This window comes from Sminthopsis crassicaudata, chromosome 1 (assembly GCF_048593235.1).
Source record: "Sminthopsis crassicaudata isolate SCR6 chromosome 1, ASM4859323v1, whole genome shotgun sequence".
In the NCBI taxonomy this organism is placed as follows: Eukaryota; Metazoa; Chordata; class Mammalia; order Dasyuromorphia; family Dasyuridae; genus Sminthopsis; species Sminthopsis crassicaudata.
In genome coordinates this window covers 752995963-753023338 of record NC_133617.1, presented here as the reverse complement: position 1 = coordinate 753023338, position 27376 = coordinate 752995963, and the positions used below count along the sequence as shown (strand labels likewise).

Sequence of the window (27376 nt, the reverse complement as noted above, 5' to 3'; positions counted from 1 at the left end):
CCCCTGCAGATGGGGGATGAGCTGGCCGATGGTGATCTCTTGCGCCACCTTCTGGTAGAGGTCGTGGCTGTTCAGGACCATGGACTCCAGGATGGCCAGGGAGCGCTGGAGGATGGAGATGTCGATGGCCGACTTGTTCACGAAGCTCGCTATCTGCGGAGGAACAGGGGGCGGCCGTGGCTCCGGGGCTCGGGGGCGCCAGTGAGGGGGTTCTGGCGGGCGCCCCCTCCCCGGGGGCCTTTTAAGCTCAGCTTGGGTTATGGCCAAGAACAGCCATGGCCTCCGGGCAAGCATTTGGAACCAGCGGGGGCTGAGGGGCCTCCACGTCCCTGCCCAGAACCCCTCCGGCCATCCCCCCTAGACTTAGCTCCCAGCCTTTCCTCCGCTGCCCTCGGGCCGGCGCTGACCACTGAGGCCCACGACCCTTCACAGGCCTCATTTTACAGAAGGGGAAACTGAGGCAGGCAGGGTGGCGTGCTGAGCCCAGAGTCCCAGCTGGGAGGCGTCTGAGGCCGGGGAAGGAGGAGGCCCCGGCTCCTGCTCCTCCAGAATGGCCCTGCACTTCCCCATCTCCGCGGAGAGAAAATGGACTCGAGGGACCAGATTCTGCCTGGAGTGCTTCTGACCGCTCTTCCCAGAGCGCCCCAGTGAGCCCCGGGAGGACCGTGGGAACGCTGAGCCTCGTCTGTCCCAGGGGACTCCCACGCTGCCACCCAGCACGTGGGCTTCGGGAGACCCAGCCCAGAGTGCCCTGGGCCTGGAAGGGATTCATGCAGGGCCCGCCGGGCCTAGCTTCGTGCCAGGGAGAGGAAACGCAAGGGCGGGGCGCTGGGCACAGGACAACTGCTGACCATGAAGAGGCCGCCCTGGGGCACCCCAGCCACGAGCCAGCAAAGCCCGGGGCGGTGAAAGCTCAGGGAGCCTGGGGCCGGTCCTCCAACGGGAGGCAGGCCAGGACCCTCCCAGCTCCTCAAGCAGCAGCCCCCACCGCCCCCCACCGTGAGGAGGGGGGAGAGCTCTGAGCGCCCGCCTCTATCCAGAGACATTTGGGCAGCGCCCGTGCTCAGGGCCGGGGCACAGGGTCCAGGCTCGCTCCCGTCCTGCCTGCCTGTGGGACCTTGGATAAAGCAGGCCCTTCCCCGGCCTCAGTTTGCACATCTGTAAAAGGGCCGGAGGGCGTCTCCCTGGATCTTCCCGATGGCAGTGAAGCCCCCAGGAAAGGCAGAGCCCCGACTCCGAGGCAGAGTGGGGGCTCACCTTCTTGATGAAGGCCACGGAGAAGGTGTCCCAGGACACGATGCCGTGGTCCATCAGCTCCACAAAGGCCGTCAGCGTGAAGGACAGCATGTCTCCGAAGCTGAAAGACACAGAAAGGGGCCATGAGGGCCTGGCAGGGAGAGGGCGGGGGCAGGGAGCGCAGAGGAGACCAGAGAGGGAGGAGGGACCTGGGGACCCCAAAGGCCAGCGGGGTGCAGGGAGCAGGGGATGGGGGAGGGGAGCCGTGGCGGGCGGGAGGAGGGGAGACCACGAAGCAGCCAGGGAGGAGGGCGCAGGGAAAATGCAGGGAGAGTGAGTGGGGGCGCCTGGCCTGGGGGGGGGCTCGCTTCTTGCAGCTAGGGGGCCCGAGGGCTCGGTGAGTGAGCCTCCCTCTCGCCCGGGGCGCCACTGAGCAAACGCTGACGTGGACTCTGGGGTCCCACTTCAGGTGTCAGACTTCCCAGGGCCCAACCTCGGGAATCCCTTTGGGAGAAGGGGGCTAAATGGCTGGGGGGCTGGGGGCACAGCTGGGGAGGGGCATAAGGCTCGGGACCACTAGGCCTGAGACCCCTGGGGGGCCGAGGGCTCAGTCCCTAAGTGATTCTGGGAGAGCTCAGGGCCGCCGGAGGGCAACTGTCCTCCAGATGCCCACCAGGGGTCGCCCCAGGACCAGGAGCGGAGCTCTGTCACAAGGCCCAAAAGGAATGTTTGCTGAGGAGCAGGGAAGGACTCCAGTCATCAGGCAAGGATTGAGCACCTGCTGTATACAGGGAGCAGCGGCGGAAAGAAGGCAAAGAGTCATGAGGGCAGCAAAGAAGCATCAGTGGGGAGAGCAAACAGACCATGAGCCAGCAGGGCCAGGCAGGACTGGGCCTGGGAGGGCCGGGCTGGGAGGGACCAGACGGCCCATGACTTAACTGAGGCTGGATTGGTCAGGCGGCCATTGGGTCCACAAAGGGCCCTGCGGGTTTGGAGCAGGAGCAAAGCCCCAGGTCGCTCCTCCCTCCCCACCTCCTGGTCCTCAGTGTCCCCAGCTGCACAAACAAGACTCCAGACAAGCTGACCTTTGAGATCCTTCTGACTCATGACCTTATGGCCAGAGACCTCCTGTCAGCCAAGTCCCCGAGAGCCCCTGCTCCCGAGCCCCGGCGTCCATGCACAGCTGTGGTGGAGGCAGGACTCCGGCCCTGGGCCGGCTGAGGCTCCACATCAACTGCCCATCGGCCGGCACGGCCCCTTTAGAGAAGAGGTCCCCATGTCCTGGGCTGGCAGGGGCCCCAGGAGGGCTCCCACGGAGGCCCAACAAGCGCTCCTCCTGGGGCTGGGGGCCACCCATTTCCCCTTCTCCTTTCCTGCAGGGGATGGGGCTGACGGGCTCCCTGCCCCCCGGGGCCGGCTCCTTTCATCAGCACGTGAGCTCTCCGCAGCACTGTGAGCTACATCCTGTGGCACATGTATGACCTGTATATGATTTGCACTGTGTGATCTCTGCATACATATGTGTGAGCGACACCAGATTGCACATGTATGATCTCTGATTGCATATGTATGATCACATGATGCACATACATCAGACTGTAAATGATCTGTATAAGATTGCACCTGCATGATTTCTGATTACACATGTGTGATCTCTGACTGCACATGCGTGTTCCGTGTCAGATTGCTTGAGGTGAGAGAGGGAATTTGGAAGTGAACATTGTAAAAATGAATATTAAAACTATGTTCACGTGTAGCAGAGAAAACTGCCAAAGGAAGGTCTGTCCCCGAGGGTGACCCCGAGCTCATGGTCCCCGGGCTCTGGGCCGACCCTGGGGGTCAGAGCGGGCAGCCGCGAGAAAAGGAGGCAGGGTGGCAGAAGTGGCTCTGGGAGCTTCCTGGGGGGAGGTCTGCGGCCATGGCGGGGAGAGCTGGGGCACCAGCCATGCACAAGCAGCAGCGGGCACGTGCTTACCAGGGCTTCATGATCTTCTGGAGCTTCTGGTATCGCCTGAAAAGCAAAAATGCAGAAATGAACGAAGAGAAGGCAAGGACCATGGGCCAGAGACGCGTCAGGACGTCTCCCTGTCGAGGCCGGGCTGACTCAGCCGGGGAGGGCCCACGGTCACTCACGAGCCCTTGGATTCAGCGCCAGCCACTGGTGCAGCCGTGTGCGCTGCCCCGGCCTGAGGTCACATTCAGCGCCCACAGCTGGAGAGAGGGGTCATGGGGCAAGGGCAGAGTGCTGGCTGTGGGCATCAGCATGAGGGGTCAGGGTCTGCCTCAAGATGAGTGAGCTGTGGGACCCCGTGGTCACCTGTGAGGCTGTACTAGACACCAGAGGGGTAATGGGCAAATAAAGCAACAATATCTCCGGTTGTTGGGGTCACCGCCGGGCACGGAGCGCCAGTCCTGGAGTCAGGAGGAGCTGAATGCAAATCCAGCCCGGACACTTCCCAGCTCTGTGACCCTGGACAGGTCATTTCGCCCTGCCTCAGTTTCCTCATCTAGCTCAATGAGCTAGAGAAGGAGATGGCAAAGCCCTCCAACGTCTGCCAAGAAAATCTCAAATGGTCCCAGAGAGCCGGACATGCCCGGAGCGGCTGCACAATAAATGAGGGGAGTCCGTTTTGGGGTCCTGAGTTTTCCTGTTTGCTGAGTCTCTGATGGGGGTGGGGGCAGCCTCTGGATCCAGGTCCCTCCTACAAGATCTACTGGAGCGACAAAGAATGGCTGAACTGGCGTGAGAGGCCAAAGAGAAGGGGCCTCCTCCGCCTAGAACAGCCCTGACATGGCTGGCTCCAGGGGCCCCTGCTCGGCCTCCTGCCACACCCGGGGGGAGCTGCTCCTTGCTGCCCACAGCCCCTCCCTGCCAGAGCGCTTCTGGCTAACGGTGGCTGGCCCGGAGCTTGTTGGAACTTGGCTGTCCAGCCCTCCTGGCCCTTCTGGGGCCTGTTCTGGCCCCTTGGGCCGAGCAGATGCAAGGCTCATCAAGGTGCTTCTGCTGCCTCAACTTCCAGCAAAACCAGTGGGTCTGAGTTCACACCCTTGTCTAGCTCCAAGGTCCCCCATGTCTCCTGGCAGCGGCCCCCCAGTGCTCCTGGCCTAGAGTGGCTCAGAGCGGGAGGGGCCTCCAACATGCTTCCTCTCACTTTACTGTTTTTAACAGTACCCAAGGAAACCGGGGCCAATGGCACCTGCCGTGCAAAGCCTCGAGCCCAGGGCTCGTCTCATGGAAAATAAACGTCAGAAAAACTGCTCACAAACAAGTGAGCCAGACAAAGCAGGGTGGGGGAGAGGGGTGACAGAAGGAAAGAGAGACAGAGACACAGAGATACAGACAGACAGACAGACACACACACACACACACACACACACACACACACACACACACAGAACTGGGCAGAGCACAACTGTGAACAAAAGCTGGTCAGGGACTTTCAGTGAATAGACTTTGTTTTCCCAGTGCTGATAATCTGTCTTTCCTGGGCGTGACTTACTCATTCCCAAGGAACAGAATTTTCCTAGCCCGCTGCCCAGGTTGGATGGAAAATGTCCTCGCCCTGCCTTTTGTTCTTGGATCTGAGCTCACCAAGACTGCAAGCTGACATGCTGAATCAGGACATTTTCTTCAAGTCATCCTGCCGGTAGCTTCTGTTTGTTTGTTTATGGATGTGTTTATTTATCACTTAAATGCCACAAGAGAAGAAAAAGAAACAGAAGGAATAGAGCAGGTACTGAGGAAATAGAACAGTTGCCCTTTGCAGATAATGTGATGCCGCTCTCAGAGAATCAACGAAAAAACTATTAGAAATAACCCAACTTTAGCAAAGCTGCAGGGTAGAAAATAAATCCACAGAAATCATCAGCGGTTCTACATGTTAGCCACAAAATTCAGCAGCAAGAGATAGAAAGAGAAATTGCATTTAAAATAATTGTAGCGGGGCAGCCAGGTAGTGCAGTGGTTAGAGCCCCAGCCTTGAAGTCAGGAGGACCTGAGTTCAAACCTGATTTCAGACACTTAGCACTTCCTAGCTGTGTGACCCTGGGCAAGTCACTTAACCCCAACTGCCTCAGCAATAAATAAATAAATAAATGAATGAATGAATGAATGAATGAATGAATGAATAAATGAATAAGTGAATAAATAAATAAATAAATAAAATAACTGTAGAGAATAAATTAAACGCAAAATAAGAAAACAAGGCAGAACACAAACCATTGCCCCATGCCCAGCAAACCAAGAATCAAGGAGCAAGCCCCTCTTGCTAGCTCGTTTGTGTAGTTATTTGCCAGAGATAGTGTCATACTCATTTTGCAGAGGAGAAATTTGAGGTAGAAAAAGAATGGTGATGTGGTGATTGTGGTAAATGTCAGAAGCAGGATTTGAACCCTAGTGTTCTTTACCCTTCCACCCTTCCCTCACTCCTTGAAATCAGACATCTGTCAGCTGATAACACGGGTTCCAAGTGTCCTATTTTAGATAAGATTCACTTGACTCGGGTTCAGAGGCAGGATCTGAACCCGGTATTTCCCCACTCTAAGTTCAAGATGGTGTCCCCTGGATTAAGTTGGCTCACAAGGCCTAAAGACCAGCCAGCCTCAGCATGGAGAGATTGATGCGTGGAAGTCTGGCTCTCAGGGGATTATTTTTGGGAGGGAGGGAGCATTATCACTAAAAAAAAAAATCCGCACAAAATTGAGTGGATAATGGAGAAGGGAGAAAAGGCTGCTAAAAGTCAGCTATTTCTTAAGATGCCTTAAGTCTTCAGTGTATGCTGATATGTGATCTGGCTCTCTTCCATCAAGTGGTGTCCCACATGAGTAAAAATGATAGATGGTTCTGCGATCAAGAGATAATTCTGTCTCATGACTTGCTGATGGGCACACCACATAACCCATCAGCAGGGAGGCACATGCTCAGCGTGGTCACACGAAAGTCCAAACCAAATGGGGCAGAGTGCTATTAAAACCGACGTTTCTGTTTATAAATGACATTTTGTGATTTTGTGGAACCTTGAATACTTGAGGCTTTATTAAGGCAAACCTCAGAAACAGGAAGAAGCTCGGCTTTACCATCCACACTGGAAAAGCAAAGTGGATGAAAAATGCAAATTAGCAAGACTAATGTGATAGGAGGCAGAGCAGGGCAGCCTGTATCCACCAATAGCTATGAATTGGACAGATACGGCAGATGGACAACAAGCTGAGCCCGGAGCTGAGGCTTCAATGAATGAACAAGCATTGTAGTCTCGTTGTCATCATCATCATTAATGACAATGATTAATAATTTTACCCATTCATTGGATAGCATTTTACGTTTTCAATGAGTCCCAACTAATTGCTGCTCTGAATTCCATCCCTGGAAGGCCAGGATACTTCTGGTGATCCTCCATGGCTTATTTATAAAAGGGAAATGGGGGAAATGCAAGGTGGCCAGAAGGAGGCTGCTACAGACAACCATGTTACCTGCATAACAAGCGACATGGGGGCCTGGCAATGGAAGTGGGCTGGTCACATAGAGGCAAGGAGAGACAATAAGTGGGAAGGAACATTGTTACCTGAACCCCAAATATTTAAAATAAAAGGATGGCCTTCAGCATGCTGGACAGCCTCCAACGTATTATTCTGTAATTTGGTCTCAATTTATAGAAATAGGCAAATAAAAAGACTACTTGTCATTAAAGAGTAAAAGTTTCAAAGACTATTTGTGATTTCTTTGCACCAGTGGAAGGAGAAGGCACTGAAGCACTCACAGGTCCATCAAAATATACAAGTTGATTTTGAAAAAATAGTCCCGCAAGTCCCAAGAGGGAGAAAAATTGCTCACAGATTAAAGCTTAGTTTTGTAACCTAGCGAAACTCGGTTGGAGGGTTTGTGAGTATTTCTCTGGGGCAAAGGTTGGGCAGTACTGAGGTCCCTCCACTTCTCAGTTTCTAAGATTCTTTGTCAAATAGCTTCAACAAGCATTGAGGCTAGTCAGGCACTGTGCTATGCACTGGGCATGCAAAGGAAGGCAAAAAACGCTTTCTGCTTTCAAGGAACTTGTGGTTTGATGGAGGAAGATGGCTTTCACTTATGAAAAAGTGAGATATACGCAGGAGAAATAGAAATCATTTCCGAGGAAAGGCACTAGCACCAAGGCAGAGCAGGAAAAACCCTTGACTTTGGCACAAACGGAACAACATGTATCAAGGAGAGGGAGATGAGCCTTTGAATCCCAGCATTTCAGGGATCTTCCCGTCCAAGCCAGGCGGAACAAGAAAGCCTCTACAATATTCCCAGGGCCTGGTTGCCACCTGACAACCTAGTCTAGTGAAGAGGGATAAGGATGAAACTGCCCTTCATCTAAAGTTTCAAAGTCTCTCCCTCCCACGGCACAGCGGGCCACTTTGGGGTAACTTTAGTCTTGTTCAAGACAAGAAAACTATTGAGGGAGTCTGGCACAGTAGGTAGTGAATCAATTTAAATGACCAAATGAATAAATGAATCGAGGAAACAAACAAGTAGGTGAATAGGCAGTGAGGCTTAAGGGAAGCTCTCCCAACAGATCTCTTCAAAACCAGCCCACATTTTTCACAGGACTTCTAAAAGGAGGGATCCAAGACAGAAGCCCCCAGCTGGACTCCTGCCCACTATTTACAACTAACAGTCTTTTGACTAGCTCTTTTCCATTCATGTGGCTTTATATCTCAACAGTTTCCCAGGACATAAGAACATGTCTTACTGTCTTTTGTAAGAAGCTTGAATAGCCCATATGAAAACCTCTTTTCTCTCTTGTTTTAGTTGGAGCAAATCATTTGACCTAGTCCAATCATTCTGGAAAAACAATTTGAAAATAGCTGGGAAAAGTCATTAACCTGTTCATACCCTCTGACCCTGGACTTCCACAACTGGACAAGGTCAAAGGCAGAAAAAGGGTCCCATAGATACCAAAATATTCACAGTTACACTCTCAGTGGGAGCAGAACTGGAAATCCAAAGGGTGCCCATTCATGAGGGTGATGACTGTGGTGGAAGAACATAAGGGAGGATGAGGATGCTGTAAAAATCAATAAGTGCACAGAATTCGGAGAACCATGGGAAGACTTGCAGGAACGGATTCAACTAAAGAGAATGAAACCAATGAATAATAACTGCCGTGAGAATACTGAAAAGGGAAGGGAGGCAAAAAAAACAGATTGCAATGCTTAATTGTTCTTAGAGGAAAATGGGAAGAACGTCCCTCCCTGGTCTAAGGGAGAAGTGGGAGTCCACAGGAAGGAAAATGCTACATCTATCAGACACAGTCTCTTTGTCAGCTGGGTTTTGCTCAATTTTTTTCTGTTATAAGAGAGGATATTTTTAAAACTAAATTTAGGTAAAATGATTTAGTGAGGCACAATACCCTGCAGAAGGAAGCCAGTACACAGGCTTCTTCTAACAATGAATCAATGAAACATCCTCCTCCCTTCCTTCTCTATGAGCAATTGAAATCTAATGCCTAAAAATACTGCTTTGTACTGATTTAGAACTGACTGTCACGGGGACTGACAGAGTGTGATACTGACATCACCTCATTAATCCCACACGATGTCCCAGGGAGACGGAAGTTACAGAGAAATCCCAAGAGGATCTGCCCAAATGGCAGCCTGGTGCGCTCACTACTTGTCTGAAACCACTAAGCTATGACAGGATGATGGGAGATCCTAGCAGCAGCAGGGATTTTTATGGCCCACCAAGGTTCATAAAACCCTTAAGGTACGGCCTCCTGTGAGTTCAGAGGTGATTATTGACCCCACTGTACAGATGACAAAACTGAGGCTCAGAGGGGGTTAAGTGACTAAGCCATAAACAGACAACATCAGAGGCAGAATTTGAACTCAGATCTGCTGGCCTCCAAAGCCTGTGCTAACCCTAGGTTAGTATGGACTGTAGGAAAGGGACAAATAGCATGTCTGACACACAGGATGAACACTAATTTCTCCACACGTAGAAAGTCACACAAAATGCACATGTCCTAGATTTTTTTGAATGATAATATTTCAGAGTTCTTGAATGAGTCACCAGTTCTTTATGCTTTCAGTTCCTCATTATCTACAACCTACTTAAACTTCTCTGTATAGACTTCTTACAGACTATTTGCTTTTCCTATCTGGGTCATCTTGAGTTTCACTTTCACTTCTTCATGCAGTCACCAAGTCAAGAATAAGTATTTATGAAGCACCTACTATGTGCCAGGCACTATACTAAGTAAGCCCTGGGACAGAAGGCAAGCAAGCACAATCTCTGTCTTCAAAGAGCTTGCCTTCCAATGGGGCTAATCTGGTGGCCCAATTGAACTTGATGGGGAAGAGTTTCACACAAACATTCTGGCAGATCTTTTTCAATTTTATTCTCTTTGCTGTCCTTCTTGTCATGTCACCCTTCAAGGCCCTTTGGATAGCCTCTTAGTTGGATCTTTCCTGGTTCTGCCCTCTGGGACCAAGTAGAGTAATTCTAACCTTTCTTCCCTATGACGCTTCTTCAAGAAATTGAAGACAGCTTGAATCTGAAATCTAAATCCTCTCTTCTCTACTTAACTCACCTGATCTTCATATGGCACGAGCGCTGAATTGTGACTTTTGCTCTAACAAGTTGGTGGTGAGGCTGTACACAGAGCTAATTCAGGAATGCATTTCCCATCAGTCACTTGCAATCCTCTAAAATAAGACTCAAGTCTGTTTGTTTTCTGTTCTGTTCTTTGGAGCCTGCTACCCTCACGGTAGCTGACACTCTTCTTGAAGAAAATATTAATGATGTAATGGCATGAGACTTCTGTATATTTTACAAGACTTCAATTTCTGTCCCTTTTCATTATAACAACATTAAACAAATTAGTGTTTATTTTAAAACCTTCATGTGTTAAATTAAATCTTAATTACATCTTATTAATTGATGATAATCAGATTAAAAGTAAACATGAATTTAAAATTAAAAACACAAACTTAATGAAGCATTTTATGTTTTAATGCTATATATTATACTTGAATTCTATTTTTCATCATCTTTCTCTATGCTCATCATTGCAAGGTAGTCACTGAGTATCAGAGGCTAGTCACTGATTTAATTTAATCTGGAGATTCTTACCAAATTTTTAAATGAATTTTTCTGCCTCATAATTTGCAGAGCCAATGTGTTGTTATGCCATCATCTCAATCATGTTCAACTCTTTGTTATCCCATTTGGGGTTTTCCTGGCAAAGATGCTAGAATGGCTAGTCATTTCCTTCTCCGGCTCATTTTACAGATGAGGAAACTGAGGCAAACAGGTCACAGAGCTAAGAAAAAGCCTGAGGCCAAATTTGAACTCAGGTCCTCCTGACTCCAAGCTTGGTGCTTTACTGTGCCATCTAGCTGCAGAAGTGGCATAGAAGCTACCGTTATGTGCATGGTGAAAGTATATAGAGAGGGCTCTTTGGGAATTCACCCCTCATTTCCCAACTGGCTGCTTTCCTGGACTTCAGCATCTTCAGAAACTCATCATTCTGTTAGATGAAATCAGCTGTGAAAGTCTCACCTCCTCAGGTTCCCTCCTTCTGACACCCCCCCCTCCATTTCAACTACTCATTAGACTGGGAGCTTCATGGGGGCAAGGAGCAGCTTGTGCTAGTTCTCAGCACACAGTAGGTACTTAATGGTTTTTGACCCAGCAGTTCCTGGCACACAGTAGGTGCTTAATGAGTTATTTGACTCAGCAGTTCCTGGCACATAGTAAGTGCTTAATGGCTTTTGACTCTTGACTTCTTTGCAAATGTTTATGAATAGTCTAATATCAGATGAATGGAAGAATGCATAAAATTATTAAATGCTCACAAAGTGCCAAGGAGTACACTAATATAAATGTGGGAATAAGGCAATCCATGACCTTAAAGAACCTACAGTTTAGTGGGGCAAGTTAATGCAAAAAAATGTTAAGAGATTTGTGCAGGGTACAATCTGGTACCCTGGTAAAGGCTTAAGGCTGGATTTGAATTCAGAACTCCAGGGGACTCTGGGAGAAGGTTGAGGCAGCTCAGTACTGGACAAGGAGGAAAGGAGTGAATCAGCTGCAGGGGATTTGGATGGGAAGATGCAGGTAGCCAAGGGGATACAATTTCGCAGTCTGTTTTGAGTTCAAATAAGGTAACAACTCACCTATCAGAGCCCAGGTTCAAGCAGGGAAAGGACAAGAGGAGAGGGCCCAAGGGCCGGCCAGTCCTTAACATTCTGTTCTAAGGCAGCAGAATAAAAGAAAGATTATCTGGAGACCATATTTACAAGCCCCCAAGAACTAGGAAGGGTCTAAAGCAGTGGTCCTCAAACTTTTTAAATAGGGGGCCAGTTCACTGTCCCTCAGACTGTTGGAGGGCCGGACTATAGTAAAAACAAAAACTCACACTCTGTCTCCATCCCTCAGCCCATTTGCCATAACCCGGCGGGCCGCATAAATGTCCTCAACGGGATGGTTCTGGCTTGCGGGCTGTAGTTTGAGAACCCCTAATCTAAAGGAAAGTGACCAGATCAAGGAAGCATTTGGAGCCAAGGAAGGGAGGATGCTTAACACAGAAAAAAAAAGATCCTGAGGACAAAGGATGGCCTGGTGAGACATGGCTGCTCCCGTCAGAACTATGAGCAAAGAGATAAAATTTGGCTTGGTGTCAGGAAGGGCCCATCAGTGTTCCCCTGAGGCTCATGTGGCCCCTGGGGAGCCCCCACTCACTAGGGCTTTTAAGGAGGAGCCGGATGTACCTTGGTAGGGAGAGATGCAACCTGGCCTCTGAGAGCCCATGCCGGGGAGACAAGGGGTGGTACATACTATCCCCATTATACAGAGAAGGAAACAGATGCCACCAAAGGTTAAGTGTGCCCACAGACAAACAGGTAGAAGGTAGAATTTGAACCCAGCTCTTTCTGATGCCAGTTTATCACCCTCCGCCTTCTACTAGGCTAGAGTAGGCAGAGAGACTTTGGGGTGCCATGGATGGCTGATTCAGGAAATGAACACAAGCAGTGGCAGTACTGATCTGAACCAACAAAGGAGACTGTCAGCTCCAGAGACCCCCATCAGAGTCCCTCGGGGGACATCCGCACCACCCTGGGACAGTTACTCTACAAACCTCACTGGGGGAATCGGCCTTTTGAGCTGGAGAGACAGCCAAGTTCTCTGTGCTGGTGACGCCATCTTGGGATTCTGAAATGGGGTCAGCCTAAGGGACGGCAGAGGAAGCCAAAGGAGGGAGTCCTGTTTCATCGAGCTATTCCATTTCAGAACGAGAATCGGGGAGTCCCAAATGACCTGATTTTTCTTGTACTCTGACTCTCTGGTATTCTCGAATGGCACTGTCCCTTCCCATGGGATCTTGGAGATAAGAGATCTGGGTCTGCCCACTGACTACCTTGGATGACTTTGGTTAGACTTCATGCTGCAAAACCACCAGTAACAGGGGACCGAACAGACTGACAGGCAGGGAGGTGCTAAAGCCAGCTCAGACCAGCTTGTGAGAGCCAGGTGTTAAATTTTCAGCGAGAGCATTTATATCTCAGAAATTGGCAATTGCCCTAAATCAGGGCTTGATTGGATGCTTTGTTGATTGTTTAAATTTAATAAAGTGAAAATGTTTTTAAAAATCTTTTCTCATGGAGACTACATCTAATGGGGAATGTTAATCTTTTTTTTTTAATTTTTAAATTAAAAATTTTTTTATTAATTTTATAATTGTAACATTTTTTGACAGTACGTATGCATGGTTAATTTTTTTTTTACATTGTCCCTTGTACTCCCTTCTGTTCCGAATTTTTCCCCTCCCTCCCTCCACCCCTCCCCTAGACGGCAGGCCTGGGGAATGCTAATCTAATTCTATAGAGTAGATGAGTAAATCTATAAGAACACATCATTCTATGCTTAGCTCGGTGTCTGATATTTAGTAGTTGCTTAATAGATGTTCATGAAATTGAAAGTTTTCTGAAAGCCAAATGGGGGCCAAAGGGCAGCCTGGAATCCCATCAGAATCATGAAATGTACACTATTATATGATCATTGTAACACTTTTAATTATAATCATAATTATAATTATAAAATTTTAATTATAATTACAATAAAATTTATGCATTGAGAGTAAAAAAAAATCTATAGATTAAACTTAAAAGTACTATCCATACCTTCCCCTTCCCCAAGAGTCAGTTGTTAAACATTTACTAGCGTACCCCTTATGAGACAAAGGCCTCAAAACCAGAAAAGAATCGAAACAGTGAGGTAGCCGGACAAATCTACTTACTCTGTCCCGCTTTCCACCATCTGGGTGAGAAGGGAGATCCCGTCCAGATTGATAAACTCCTGGGCAAATGTGATGTCCCGGGAATAGCTGGCCAAATCCTTCAGGGCCTCCAGCTTGGCGTCCATGCTCGAAGACTGGATCCGCTCGTGGAGCTGCTGGGCATTTTGAGCCTCCCCGGGAACAAAAGGAAACACAAAGAAATCCTCATAATGGGAGCGGCAGAGATGCCATACAGGTGGAACTCCCTCTCCCCATATGGGTCCACACGCTTCCCCCCAGGGGTTTCAGCAGTAGGAGTAAATGGCGTCAGAGAAAGGGTGAGAGAGATGGGGTAACTAGGGGCCTAGTCTCCCCCCAAGTCCTTCAACCTCCCTGGGGGTGGACTGGGTCCCAAAAAGAACAATAATGTCCCTGACACTGCAGTACCTCATGTATGGGGTTAATGAGTTTACCAGCTGCCCCAAAGTGTCCAGCACCCCCCCATGCTCCAGGCCTTAAGTGCCCACCCAGTCCACGCATCCAAAAAGGAAGCTTCCTCGGCCCCCTTACTAATTGTTTCCTCTCCCAGAGAGCCCTTTGATGAAGTACTCCTGTCTCTGGGCCTTTCCTTCACAGGCACGCTAACTGGGAGAGTTCCACGCAGCCCCTCTGAGAACTGGCCCAGCAAAGCCTGGAAGCGTTCTCTTCAAGTATTTCCACTTGGCTAGGGAGTCAGTGACAGGAAGGTAGAGAGGGATCTGCAGCCTGGAGGAGCAGCCCCCTTCCTGCCGGTCCTTAATGCACTTTCATTTTCTGTAAAGCCCCCTCTCCACTCCACCCCACCCCCAACCTGAGGGCATTCAGTATCACCAGGGGGTAGGAGAGGGGGGGAAAAAAACAACCTGAGAACAGGAAGGAGAAAAAGAGGAAAGGGAAGGGTATTTTTCTTGTAAAATTGTCTGGCTTTGGAGGCAGAGGCTCTGCCTGCTCCCTGTACGATGAGTGCCTTCACCTTTCTGGTCTTATCTGTAAAAGGAAGAGCTTAGACTTCCCCTACAGCTTGGAGTCCGCAGCTGCTGAAGTTATCTTCCAGCCCCAAAGCCCATCAGCTGCTGCCCCCCCCCAAGAGCCAGCGTTCTCTAGGAGACACACTTTCCTCATCCTGACCAATCCACGCTTTTAAGGGACACTGATTTTCAAAGAAATCCTGTGCTTGTCCTCTAGGGTAGGCTGGCCTGAGGCAATGCTGAGTGACCACTGGTCAGACGTGGCTGGCAAAGATCTCAGTAGCCATTTGTTCAGTCCTCCCCAACGGGCAGAAAAAAGGGGGTGCGCTGAGGGGGGCTGTGGGGGGAGCGCCACAGACCAGCTCTAAGAAGAGCCCTGCTTCAAATCCCAGCTCTGCTCTTCTACTGTAGACTGGAGGCAAATCGTGAGCAGATCTCAAGTGCCTCGAGGGATTGAGAACTAGATGGACCCTTCCAGCCTAGCCAGCCAGGTCATTTTAAAGATGGGGAAACTGAGGTCCAGAGAGCATATGGTAATGCAAACTAAATACTAACATGAGGTCTGAACCTCAGGCTTTGGACTCCAAATAGATGGTGCTGTGCTTTGCAAAAGCACAAAGGGGCTAACTAACTTGTCCAGAGTTACACAGCTGGTGACTCCAAGCCCAGGGCCTTGTCCTGTCCTGGGCTACTTCTCAAAGTACACAGACACAACTAATAAAGAAGAGAAGTCATTGGGGGGTTGGAAGAGTCTGTCACACGGGAGCAGTTGTGGAAAGGATAAATCCCTTTGGGACAAATTCCTCTGGAGAGGTCCCCAAATGCTCCCCACTATTTTCTACTTTCTCTCTACTACAGAGAACATGTCAAGCACTTTAAAGATGCCATCCCTCTGAGGCCCAAAGGCTCATGGCTTTTGATTCTAGACATCACAGAGGCCCTGCCTTCCTCTCCCATCTCCTACAGAAGTAAAAGATATAGAGGTGGCCCACAGGGTCAAAATCCACACTCTGCCCCATCAGGGTCAGCAACTCTATAGGCATTAGAATGACCTGAATTAACTACTAAGTGTTGGTACTTCTCTCTGTAAAATGGGGTTCTTTTAGAAGCCCCTGAACTCAAAACAGGAGAGGAAAAAAAAAGGATAATAGAGAATTTATCTCAAATTTCCACCAACTTCCTCTGCTCTCATGGGAGAATGAGATCTCTGGGTGAGGTGGAGTCTGTAGAGACCTTTGGAAGGAGAGACTTCTGATGAACGCTAAATGAATGGGACCCTTCAAGCTTCTCCACCTGACCATCATGGCAGTCTTCTGAAGGGAGGGCGGGGACAGGAAAAGAAGAGCTGGGAACCAGACAAGCCTTCTGAGGGGAAGATGGGAGAAAGTTCAGGGAGAGGAGAGCTAGGAACAAGAGAGCAGCTTACCGGTGAGGTTGCTAGCCTCAGAATGGCTCCATTCTTTATTTCGTTGCGATTCTGAAAAAAGTAAAAGAAGGCATTGGTGATACTTCCCTGGCACGCCTGCTTACTCTTGTTTAGGTCATTTCCAAGTTGGGTTTCGATAAATATTTTTAGACAGACCACCAACAAACCACCAGATAACCAGCATTGTGGGGCCAGGCGCCGTGCTAAGGCCTGGAGATACAAGGACGACGTCCTGACCTCCAGGAGGTGACATTCTACGGGTGGGTAATGGTCAGGGGTTTTATAGTAATTTAAGGTTGCCAGAGAGTTTATACCAGTTAATTCAGATGGCGTGAGTCACTATGTGTACAGAGAAGTCTCTGCAGCCTGCCTCCCTCCAGGAGTGTTCCCAATCCCCCAGAGCTAGCACCTTCTCTCTGCTTATTTCCAATTTACTAAGTACTGATCTTGTTTGTACACAGTTCAGTTTAATTCAGTAAACATTTATTTAGTGCCTGCCGTGTGCAAGGCCCTGTGCTAAGAGATTGATTTGTTTGGACAACTCTGTGTGCTCCAGGAGGGCAGGGCTGTCTTGTGCCTTTGTCTTATGTCTCTGTGACATGTGTTTAGCATGGTGCCTGGCACACAGTAGGAGCAGAATAAATGTTTCTTGGTCCTTGACTAGAACACTGCTGCTCTGATCCTAGAGTCATTGTGCTTGGATATTCATAGGCCCCAAGGAGTGCTCTGTCTGGATCATCAGGGAGGAATCACAGACTGTTCCGCGGCCCTGGGTGGAAGCCCTTCTGAGAACACAGTCCTCTGCCCTGTACACACCTAAGGGGGCCCAGGCCCCTTCCAGACAGCTCAGTGGGCAGGAGGCTTTCTCTTTCCTCAATCTGGGATTTGCCTCAGCAATTCTCCTCTGGAGGCCACAAGCCGTGGCCTCCCCCACGTGGCAGCCTGTGACACAGTCGGCCCTTCTCCTGGCTCCCTGCCCTTGCACGCAGTCTCCTCAGCCACCACGCCCATGACCTCTCTGCCAAGAGGACTAAGAAGGCCGGAGTTTCACCTGTAAATGCATTCAGGTGTGCCAGAGGTGAGCACCTAGAAGCGCCAAGGAGCTAATGCAAAGGCAAAGGAGCAACCACCAGACCGAGATATCAGGGAGACTGAGAGCCGGGCAGGGGGACGGTGAAAGCCTCCCCAGATCATCTTTGCAGAGGGGGGCGAGTGGAAAAACTAACAAAGAGCACGGCAGTCTCCCAGGCTCTCTCAGATCTCCTCCTGCTTTCTAGAAAATTCTGGTGAGAAAGTTCTTCAAGCAAAGAGATATTAGGGGACACGAATAGGACAGCTCTTCTGTCCCCCCCCCAAAGAGCGTGGCAGGGTCTCTGAGGCTCCCTCAGAACTCCTCTCACCTTTTAGAAAATCGTGGCTTTTAGTGCTAGACAGATAGACAGAGGGGCTTAGAGAGTCAGACTCATGCAGGAACCATGGTTCCCGCCCTCAGGCCCTCCCTTTCCAATGGGGGAAGAAAATATCTCAGGTTTTTTTACATATAAGATGGAGTTAGAATATCAGAAAGCATGGCACCCAATCTTCTCCTTTTACAGATGGGCAAACTGAGGCAGGTTGCTTTGCATCACAGGTTCAGAGCCAGGAGGATTCTTGGGGTCCCTCAGTACGCCCCCCCTCTATTGACAGAAAAGAAGAGAAGGCCCCGATGGGCCCCAGCTCACCAGGCTGGGAGGGAGCACATTTGAACTCGTTTTCCTGACTCCTGATCCCGCTATCGGACTGCTTCACTGATTAGTGAGGACGGACCCCAGACACCACTGAGTCCCACTCCCTGGTCTGAGTGAGTGGAGGCCCAGAATTCCTTGAGGTCCCTGAGGTCACAACAGTCAGAAATAAGATTGGGACCCTCTGATCCCAGCCCCAAAGACCACCATTTATGGCCCCTCCAGATGCCCATCCGAACGATGACGGCGCAGCGCCCGCCAGCCTGGGCCGGCTGCCTGGCATCCTGGGGGCACAGGCACCTGGCTGGAGGCCATAACTACACAGCTGTGGCCGGGCGCGCTGGCTGCCAGGGCCAGCTGTGCCCAGGGCTCGGGAGATGTTTAGCAGGGAGCTCATTAGGGCTGCCTCTGCGGCCAGAGCGCCAGGGCCAAGTGTGGGGGAGGGGTGATCCGGCCCCAAGCAGCCCTGCTCAGATGAATTCAATCAGCTCACACTCTGGCTCCGCTGGCCAAGCGCAGGCCCGAGCACAACTGCGAAATGTCCTGGGACCCAGGCATGAGGACGGGCTTGGCTCCCCCTCCCCCCAGCCCGTCTTGGGCCCCCCTCCAGCTGGGAAGGAAGCCCCCAGATGTGGCCCCCCCCCACTCTGAGCCCCGCTCTTCCCCCACCCATCATCCCTCGCACAGTCCAGCAAGGCTGGGCTCTGGGGGTGGAGGGGCCCACCCTCCTCCAGGATCCAGTGAGGGAGGCATGGGGGCGGGGGCGCCGAGTGGACCCGGGGGAGGGGCATTTATCAGAACAAGAACATCCAAGTCGTCATTCCCTCAGGCTCCAGAGGCGGAGAAGAGGGGAGACCCTGACTCGGTGCCCTGCTCCGGACTCTCCCCCAAGTGGGTGTGTGTCCCGGCGGACAGGGGCGGGTGGAACCGGGACCGCCCCCTGGGAAATCCTGGTCCAGGCCTCCCGCCAGAAGCTCAGGGGAGGAAGCCGTCCCGGCGCCCTTGGGCCGTGCCTCCCAATGAAGAAGTCCCTCACAGGTCCTGGCGGCAGATGTGGAAGGAAACTGGGGGCCAAACTCTACACACGAGGAAACTGAGGCACTTCACATTAGACAACGTGCTCAGGTCACTCGCCTAGTCACTCCCAAGGCGGATTCGAACCCAGGCCTCAGATCCTGGGCCCTGCCTCTTAACCATCTTCTCACCAAAGTACATTAAAACAAGCAAAGCCCGGGAGATGATTTAAAAAATGTTTCCCCTACCCAGGCCACGCCCCTCCCAGTTCTGATCACGCCCACCGAGACCCAGGCCACGCCCCAGGCTCTGGTCACTGCCCTCTCAGCCCAGACCACCTTTCTTTCTGGCTCTGGCCACGCCCCCCGGCCAGGCGCCTCCCGGACCAGGCTACCTTTTTCCTAGCTCTGGCCACGCCCCCTCCTAGCTCTGGTCACGCCTCTCCCGGCCCGGGCTCCGCCCCGCCTGGCGCTGACCTGTGTCACCTAGAGTGGGGAGATGCTTCAGGAGGAAGGGTCTCTCGGCAGCCTGATGAGAGAGGGGCTTTGCCGCCAGAAATCGCCGTGTTCAGAACCCACCCACACGGGGCAGGAAACAGACCCAGTCTCAACCGGAGACCCCCCAGTCAGGGGTTCTGTTAAAGAAGCAGCCCCAGAAGCCTTCGCCCTGGTCCCCCTCCCCACCTGGTACCTGGAGGCATCAGAGAAAAGAGAGAAAGGAGCATCAGGAGGCCGGGAGGTCCGAGGCCGAGGCCAGGCTCCCAAGGCCAGAAGGCCCGAGGTCAGGCACTGGAGGCCAAGTGCCCAAGGAGGCCAGGAGGCCTGAGGCCAAACAGCCTGTCCAGCCTCCAGGAGGGAGAAGAGTTTCTTGTCCAGACTTCCTCCCCAGCCCCCAGCACTGATCAGGGGGAAAGGGGCTGGAGGCCGGGGCACTGCTCTGCCCTTGTGGAGGTGCCTGCCCTAGGAATCAGGAAAACCTGGCCTGGATCTCACCAGAGGCCACTCACAGGCTGGATGCCAATGGCCTAGAGCTAGAAGGGGCTGAAGTGGTCATCTTATCTGATGCTCCCATTTTACAGTAGAGAAACTGAGGAAGCCACGTGGGGATGTGGGGGGGGGGGATGTGACTGCCCAAGATCACCCAGGTGGCAGGATTCAAACCCAAATCTTAACCTCAGCCTTTTGCTATACCCCTTCCCCCAAGCCTCAGTGTCCCCATCTGTCAAATGCAGCTTTAGGCTCCCCTCCCAGAGCTCACGTGGGGCTGGAATGGAGTCAGGAACAGAATGCGATTTGGAGACCTCCCAGAGCTAGGGAGATGGTTACTCATTCCCAGGCCACCCGGGGAACCTCATCTACCGCCCATGATGGAAAAAGCCCAGTGCTTGTACGGCAGGGTAGTGCAGGAAACTGATACTACCGATAATGTAAACACAGCTTTCCCTTCTATGAGCATTTATTAAGCGCCTACTGTGAGCACCACTCTATGCTGGAAATGTGAGCCAGGGGAAACAAAGGCAACCTCCTACCCGCCCCATTTGCCTTCAGAAGAGGCCCTTCTGGAGGAAGCTCTTCTGGGCTCCGCATCTTTACACAGATGGGGCTCTGCAACGCGGCTTCTGCCTGGATCCCAGGAATGCATTCTGCAGAAGGATCCCAAGGCCCTGCCCCCCACCCCCACCCCCTGCAGCTGTCTCCCCCACCCGCTCAGCCCCTCATCCAGGCAGACAATTGCTCTGTTGTCAGCCCGCCACGGAGCAGTTTGTCCTGTTCTCCAGCTGAGGACACAAGGGCCCAGCTTCTGTCCCGGGCCCGGCTCCAGCAGAGGTGATGTGGCAGAAGACCACGCAGACTGAGCGAGAGCGCCGGCCAGGCCTGCCCTGGCTCTTGTTGCAAATGACCGTGTTTATTTGACTAAGCCCGAGCCAGATTCTGCTTTGTTATTCTCATCCACTATTTCATCATCTCCAAGATTTATTTTCCCCTTTTCCCTCGCATGACTGTCTGCGTTCTGTTTGAGGATTCAGCCTGAATGAAATCCCGGGGGGGGCAATACGAAATGCACTTGTTGCTAGGTTACAACAGAATGGTCCTGGGAAGAGAAATAGAGGCAGCAGTTCTGGGCACACGGACACGTACGTCCTCCGTGGCATGTGCTGCCAGGAGGCATCAGGCATCCAAAGGCCCCAAGGAGATCTCCTCATTTAGTGACCAGGGAGCGGGCACTTTCTGTTAGATGGCCACCTGCCTTCCTTGGGGAAGAGGGCATGGGTTTAAGGGCTGTAGGCGGAGGCTGTTTGTCTTAAATCGGGCACCTTTTCGCCAGCCCCATCAATCACCCTCACCTTACCCTGACAAGGATCCAAATTTCCATCCTCTTTTTTATCTTTCTCCCCCTTTTTCTTTCATTCACTGAACTGAATTCTGCTTGAAAAAATCTCTCATGTCAAACCCACCCAGAGGCGGGGCAACTGTTTCCTAGAAGCAAGAGAACAAACTCTGGAAAATCTGGATCCTGCCGGTCCTTCACAGAGAACACTGACAATGGGAGGGGGGGCACTTTCCTCTTGGAAGGTTTTTCTTAATGTGGATTTACATGAAGTCATGTCAGGAGAGAAAAGAGGAAAAACAGGAATAAAACAGTCCTGAAGTTGACAACAGGGAGAATGTCTAGGCCAAGCCAAAGACATAGCGCGAAGGTCCAACGTCTCCCAGAGGAGGCCGTCCGGCCTACAAGAGGGGTCCAAATAGGACATGGGTGGGGGAGATGTTTGGTGCCTTTAGACTTTATCAGCTACATGTGGGTGAAGAGAGAGAAGGGAGAGCATTAACAGGAGGAGGAGCCAGGCACTCCCAGAGGACCCCAAGCATAATATGCTTTCTGTTCCATGCTAAGGTATTATGAAATAATGAATGGAAACTCATCTGGCAGCCAGGAAGACCTGTGTTTGAGCCTCACTGCTGACAGACTGACTATGTGATCACAAACAAGCTGTTTTCATTTTAATTTAATTTAAAACCTTCTGAAAGTCCAAGTTTTGCTTCAATGGTTGCTCAGGGTCCATGGAGGTCCACAGAGCCTTAGAGAGAACATGGCGTATTGGCCAGGGGGGGGGGGGCGGTGAAAGTCCCCAAGGGGGCATGGACTGATCCTGTTTTGTTTTTGTTCTCCCACCAGTAGCATAATGCCTGGCACACAGTAGGTACCTAATAGCACTTGCTGACTGACTGAGTTGGGTTGGGACTATTAAACCATTCAGCCAAAAGAAACCCTAAAGATGGAGAGCCTGGTCATTTTTCCCAGACAACAGAGTTGACAGAGAGGGATAAACTCCTAGATAACCACATGATTTTCAGCATTTTCAGCTTGAAGGATTGTTCAGGCGTGATCCCATTTAGCCCTCACAATAAACCTGCAGCAGAAAACATTTTATGCCCATATTATTGACTAATAAATCAAGGCTCGAAGACTCAGAGTGCCCTGTCCAGGATCAATTCTAGCACAAATAATAGTGAATCAGCCATGTCCCCTGACCATAAGACCCACCCTCTGGGTACTACTCCATTGCTTCAGGGGTGGATGGAAGGGGAAGGCAGGAGCCAGAGTAGACTCTGCACCCTTCAGTCACCGGCCTTCCATTCAGGCCTTCATGTCGTCAGTCACTCAAAGGGCACCTCCTTAGCCTCCCAGACTCACCCAGCCCCTAATCATCCACGTGCAATGAGGAGATCTGGGCTGGGAAGGACAAGATCGAGGCTGTGGCCCAGAAAAGTCCCAGATCCTGAAGCTGAGCTCTGCATTTACAGGAAGCCCCCGGGTCACCTCCAGTGGCCATGGTGGTGGTGCTGAGCTACCATTGGTATTGGAGCTGAGCTCATCAAGCTCCTTCCCTGGGCAAGGCTGGCTGGGTGGGAGAGGCCCGGGGGGCAATGTGTCTCTCTTTGGAGCTCATGCATTTACCTGGCTTGAGCACAGCACCATCCTGGGCACCATGAGGGGACAGGAGATGGACTGCTGCATTTGGGTCCATGCCAGCTGCCTCTGGCCACTGTGGTGACCTTCAGCAAGCACCTCACACAATGTGATCTCCAAGTCTCTCACAACATAAAATGGGCTGGCTGAGGTTCTGGCACAACCAGGCTGGCTCCCTGTTTTACACCCTTGAAGGGGCACAGAGCCTTTCCCGAGCCTCCTCTGCAACATCAGGTTGTAAGTCTTATCCTCTCCCATTTTGCAGATGAGCAAACTGTTTCAGCCAGGCTGAAAGAGGGCCCGGGGCTTCTCCTCCTTCTAAATCCAGAGCCCATGTCAATGGCAAGAGTCCTGGCCCCAGAGGCAGAGGTCTTGGGTTCAATTTCTGCACAGAGTCAATGAGTATGCTCTGTGCTCAGTGCCAGGGACATGACTCCAAAAGCCAGACGGTCCCCGCTCTCCAGAATCTAACCTTAGAGAATGGAAGGATGTGGCCAATGCGTCCGAGAGTCCCCATGGAAAGGGCAGATCCTGCTGGACTCCAGGAGAGTCGCTTCACAGCTCCAATGCTTCCAACAAGGGAATTAGAGCCTTCTCTCCTGGGAGTTGGATGTGGCCTGGGGGAGGGGTTTCAGGGACCTTCTGCCCCCAAGGGTCTAGAGCCCAATTCATGGGGGAGCAAGTCAGCAAGCTAATTGAAATCCACAAAGGCTGGTGTGGATTAGGGCAGACAGCTGGCCCTTCTGGGTGAGGGGCTTCAAGGGCTTCTGGATTGGTATGGAGGCTCTCCTTTCCATCTGTCAGGCCGTGAAGACCTTCAGTGGGCCTCAGGAGAGGGAGGGCTCACATCACTCGGGCCTCGGGACCACAGGAGCACAGAAGCCTTCCCCACACTGAGCCGCTCCCCAGACATCACTGTATTCTTCACAACCATCATTCCTTATTAGCAACTCAATGAAATAATATAAATAGAATCTAAAATAAAAATAAATTTTATTAGCCTTCAATAGTTCTTTTAAAATTTGTTCAATCATTTTTACTTGAGTTTCTCTTTTAATTCTGTTGCTGTTATATTAGGTGCAATAATTAGAATGAAGTGACCAGAGATTTGGAGCCAAAAGAGACTTTAGAGATCATTTAGCCCCAAATTTTACTTTATAGATAAGATAAAGACACAGAAAAAGATAAAGATAGAAAAGATAAATACAAAGGTTAAGATAAAGAGATAAGATAAAGGTAAAAATAAAGAGATAAAGATATAGATAAAAGTTAAGATAAAGACAAAGATAGAAGTTAAGATAAAGAGATAAGATAGAGACATTGATAAATGTTAAGATAGAGATGAGATGAAGACATAGATAAAGGTTAAAATAAAGAAATAAGATAAAGACATGGATAAAGGTTAAGATAAAGAGATAAGAAAACCGAGATTTGGGGAGAGGGAAGTGACTGATCCAGGGGCTTACTGCAGAGAAAAGTGGCAGAACTGGGTTTTACCCATGGTCCACCTGCTCCAAAATTAGTCCCCTCCATTTAGCACCATGTTATTGGTCTCATATTTAAGCAGCAAGTTTTTAAAATGCATTAAAGATTTTAAAAAAGAATTTTTAATTTCAGAGGCCCACAGAATCAAAGGTTGTTAAAACCTCAGAGACCATCTAACCCTCTACCTCGAAAACAAGAAAGCTTTCCTAGCCACATCTAAGGGCATGCAGGGGGAGCCTCCTACATCCACAGACCAACTGTGCCACTGACCCTCCTCCAAGGCAAACCCTCTTCTCTGTGGCTACCAACCCAGCTTCTGCTTCTGGGTCTGTGCTGTGGGACCAGGCAGGACCCAGCTAATACTCTTTCATCTGACTGGCCTGCCTCATCTTGCTCCTAAGTCCTCGCTCCTCCAGGTAGAGCACCCTTCTACTAAGAGTCTGCTCTGAGCCCCTTCTTCCCTGGATGGACTCACTCTAACATGACAATACGATTTCCTTCCTAAACTTTGGCACCCTGAATAGAGTCGCGGCACTCCCAAGTTGGCCTGCATGGGCAGGGGACACCAAAATCTCCCCAGTTTTGGACCCTCTGTTATTCTTAATGCCGCTAAGAGAAATGAACAAATAAAGGTCTTATTTTCCCTTCTTGTTAATGTAAGCACCCAGGGATATTGCTTCTCTTGTTCTACCCCATTGATCTTCATGTATTCTATACTAATGTTATCTTTATTTTTTTTATTTCTCTAATTTAATCTTTGTCTCAAGCATTATAAAGCAAGTAACTTTAGTCTCCATGTAACATTTAGCAATTGCTACCTTATTATTTTTAGTATAGTATAATAGATAAAAAAGTTTAAATCAATGCCCCTATTCCATTATTAATTTCTGAAATATACACTAGACATTGAAAGTGACAGTGTATTCATACCTTTTTTGGTTCAGTTCTTTCCCTATTTCTTTGAAAGGCACATTTTTTCTCAGCATTCTAGTTATGGAAGTAATTTCTTTTTGGCTTATTTCCTTTTTGATTTTTCATATTCTAGTAGTAGGATGTTGAAGTTACCCACTGAAATTGTTTTTGTAGCTGCAATTTAGTACTCACTCCTTAGAAAATTGATTTTCTGTACTATTGAGAAAATGTGTCCTTAATTCACCCATTTTCCAGAGTCACTTGGGGAATGATAATGTTGGGAAGTGTGGGAAGGCAGCAGTGAGTTGGGAACTAAAAGAACCCCAATTCTCTATAAACTGCCCCCCCCAGGGAATCTAAAAATTCACCAGAGAGAGCAGGGATAAAGGACGTTATGTGCGATACAGTTCAGGAATGGCCCAGAACCTGCAGTTTGAGACCAGGGCAGGAGGTGGCAGCGATCCAGACCAGCCCGGGGTTCCAGGCTCAAGTGGGAGATACGCTTAAGTGAGCACTTAAGAAGTCATAAGAAAAACCACGCCAGTGTAAAGTTAGCCTAGCTCTAGACTAGCTTTTCGCCTAGCTCTAGAATAGCTCTAAGCCTAGCTCTACAACAACCCTAGGACAGTTCTAAGACAACTCTCGACCTAGCTCTAGGTCAGCTTTAGGACAGTTCTAGGCCAGCTCTAAACCAACTCTAGGCCTAGCTCTAGGACAGCTTTAGGACAGTTCTAGGCCTACTTCTAGGGCAATTCTAGACCTAGCTCTAGGACAGCTCTAGACCTAGCTCCAAGAAAGTTCCCAATTCTAGGCCTAGCTCTAGAACAGCTCTAGGACAGCTCTAAGACAATTCTAGACCTAGCTCTAGGCCAGTTTTAGGAAAGTTCTAGACCTAGCTCTAGGATAACTTTAGGTCTAGGACAGCTTTAGACCAACTCTAGGACAGCTTTAGGCCTAGCTCCAAGAAAGCTCAATGCTAAGCCTAGATCTAGGACAGTTGTTAGACCCTCTAGACGTAGCTCTAGGTCAGCTCTAGAAGAATTCTAGACCAGCTCTAGACCAACTTTATACCTAGCTCTAGATCAGCTCTAGACTAGGCCTAGCTCTAGGAGAGTTCTAGACCAGTTCTAGGACATCTCTAGGCCTAGCTCCAAGACACTTCTATACCAATTCTAGACCCAGCTCTAGGTCAGCTCTAGGACAATTCTAGTCCTTATTCTAGGCAGCTCTAGACTAGACTAGGTTTTGGCCAGTTCTAGGCCTAGTTCTAGATCAGCTCTAGGTCAGTTCTAGGACAGCTCTAGATCAACTCTAAGCCTAGTTCTAGCCCAGCTCTAAATCTAGGCTATGACAGCTCTAGGCCAGCTTTAGGAGAGTTCTAGGTCAGTTCTAGACCAGCTCTAAGTCTAGTTCTAAGAAAACTCTAGACCAACTCTAGGCCTAATTCTAGGTCAACTCTGGGCCAGCTCCTAGGCCTAGCTCTTTAGCTCTCTAGCTCCAAGACAGCTCTAAGACAACTCTAGACCTGACTCTAGGATAGCTCTAGAACAATTTTAAGCCTAGCTCTAGAACTACCTGTGGGCCAGCTCTAGGACAGTTCTAGGCCTAGCTCTCTAGCTCCAAGACAACTCTAGACCTGGCACTAGGATAGCTCTAGAACAATTTTAAGCCTAGCTCTAGAACTACCTGTGGGCCAGCTCTAGGACAGTTCTAGGCCTAGCTCTCTAGCTCCAAGACAACTATAGACCTGGCTCTAGGATAGCTCTAGAACAATTCTAAGCCTAGGTCTAGGATAGCTCTAGAACTGCCTGTGGGCCAGCTCTAGGACAGTTCTAGGCCTAGCCCTAGGAGTTCTAGAGCAGCTCTCAAACACCTCTCAGATGTAGTTGAATTGATAGCAGCTTTTTATTGTGCTTTGTTCCTTGACATACTTTTTTTGCTATTGCCCTGCATGCACATGTTGACACACTTGCGAGTCAGTGGTTAGAACGGAAGCTCCCTCAGAGTAGAGGTTGATGGTCTCTCGTCTCCCCCCCAGCACCCAGCCCAGTACCAGCCACAGGCACCAAGAACGGTTTGCTGATTGACTGACTTGGAGGAAGGAGCTTGAGCCCAAAGGGGAATTCTGGACGATTCCCTCTTCATTGATAAAAGTCTGGCTGCCCCAGGGGCTCTGGGCAGAGAGGTCACCTCCCAGGGCACGGCTGAATGCTTCCTTCTCCCGTCCCTCGTCTGCCAGCTGGTCCTGAGAAGCCGGACGAGCCTGGCCTCTGCTGTTTCTCTTTGCCTCCTTTCTGGGAGCAGCCTCCTGCCCCAAAGCCGAGCCCGGGCAGCGCCAGCTGCCTC

At 50.3% G+C, this 27376-nt stretch overlaps 1 protein-coding gene across 3 annotated transcripts in view; it reads right to left on the bottom strand.

The window, feature by feature from the left end:
• Positions 1-27376, bottom strand: part of ELMO1 (engulfment and cell motility 1) — a 220402-nt gene that overhangs the window by 154682 nt on the left and 38344 nt on the right. For all 3 annotated transcript variants that reach the window (XM_074284521.1, XM_074284523.1, XM_074284522.1), the window contains exons 5-9: positions 15924-15974; positions 13512-13681; positions 3212-3247; positions 1258-1357; positions 2-153 (exon numbers count right to left, since the gene is read on the bottom strand). In XM_074284521.1, coding sequence (XP_074140622.1) covers positions 2-153; positions 1258-1357; positions 3212-3247; positions 13512-13681; positions 15924-15974 — 509 coding nt within the window. The remainder of the gene's footprint in view (position 1; positions 154-1257; positions 1358-3211; positions 3248-13511; positions 13682-15923; positions 15975-27376) is intronic.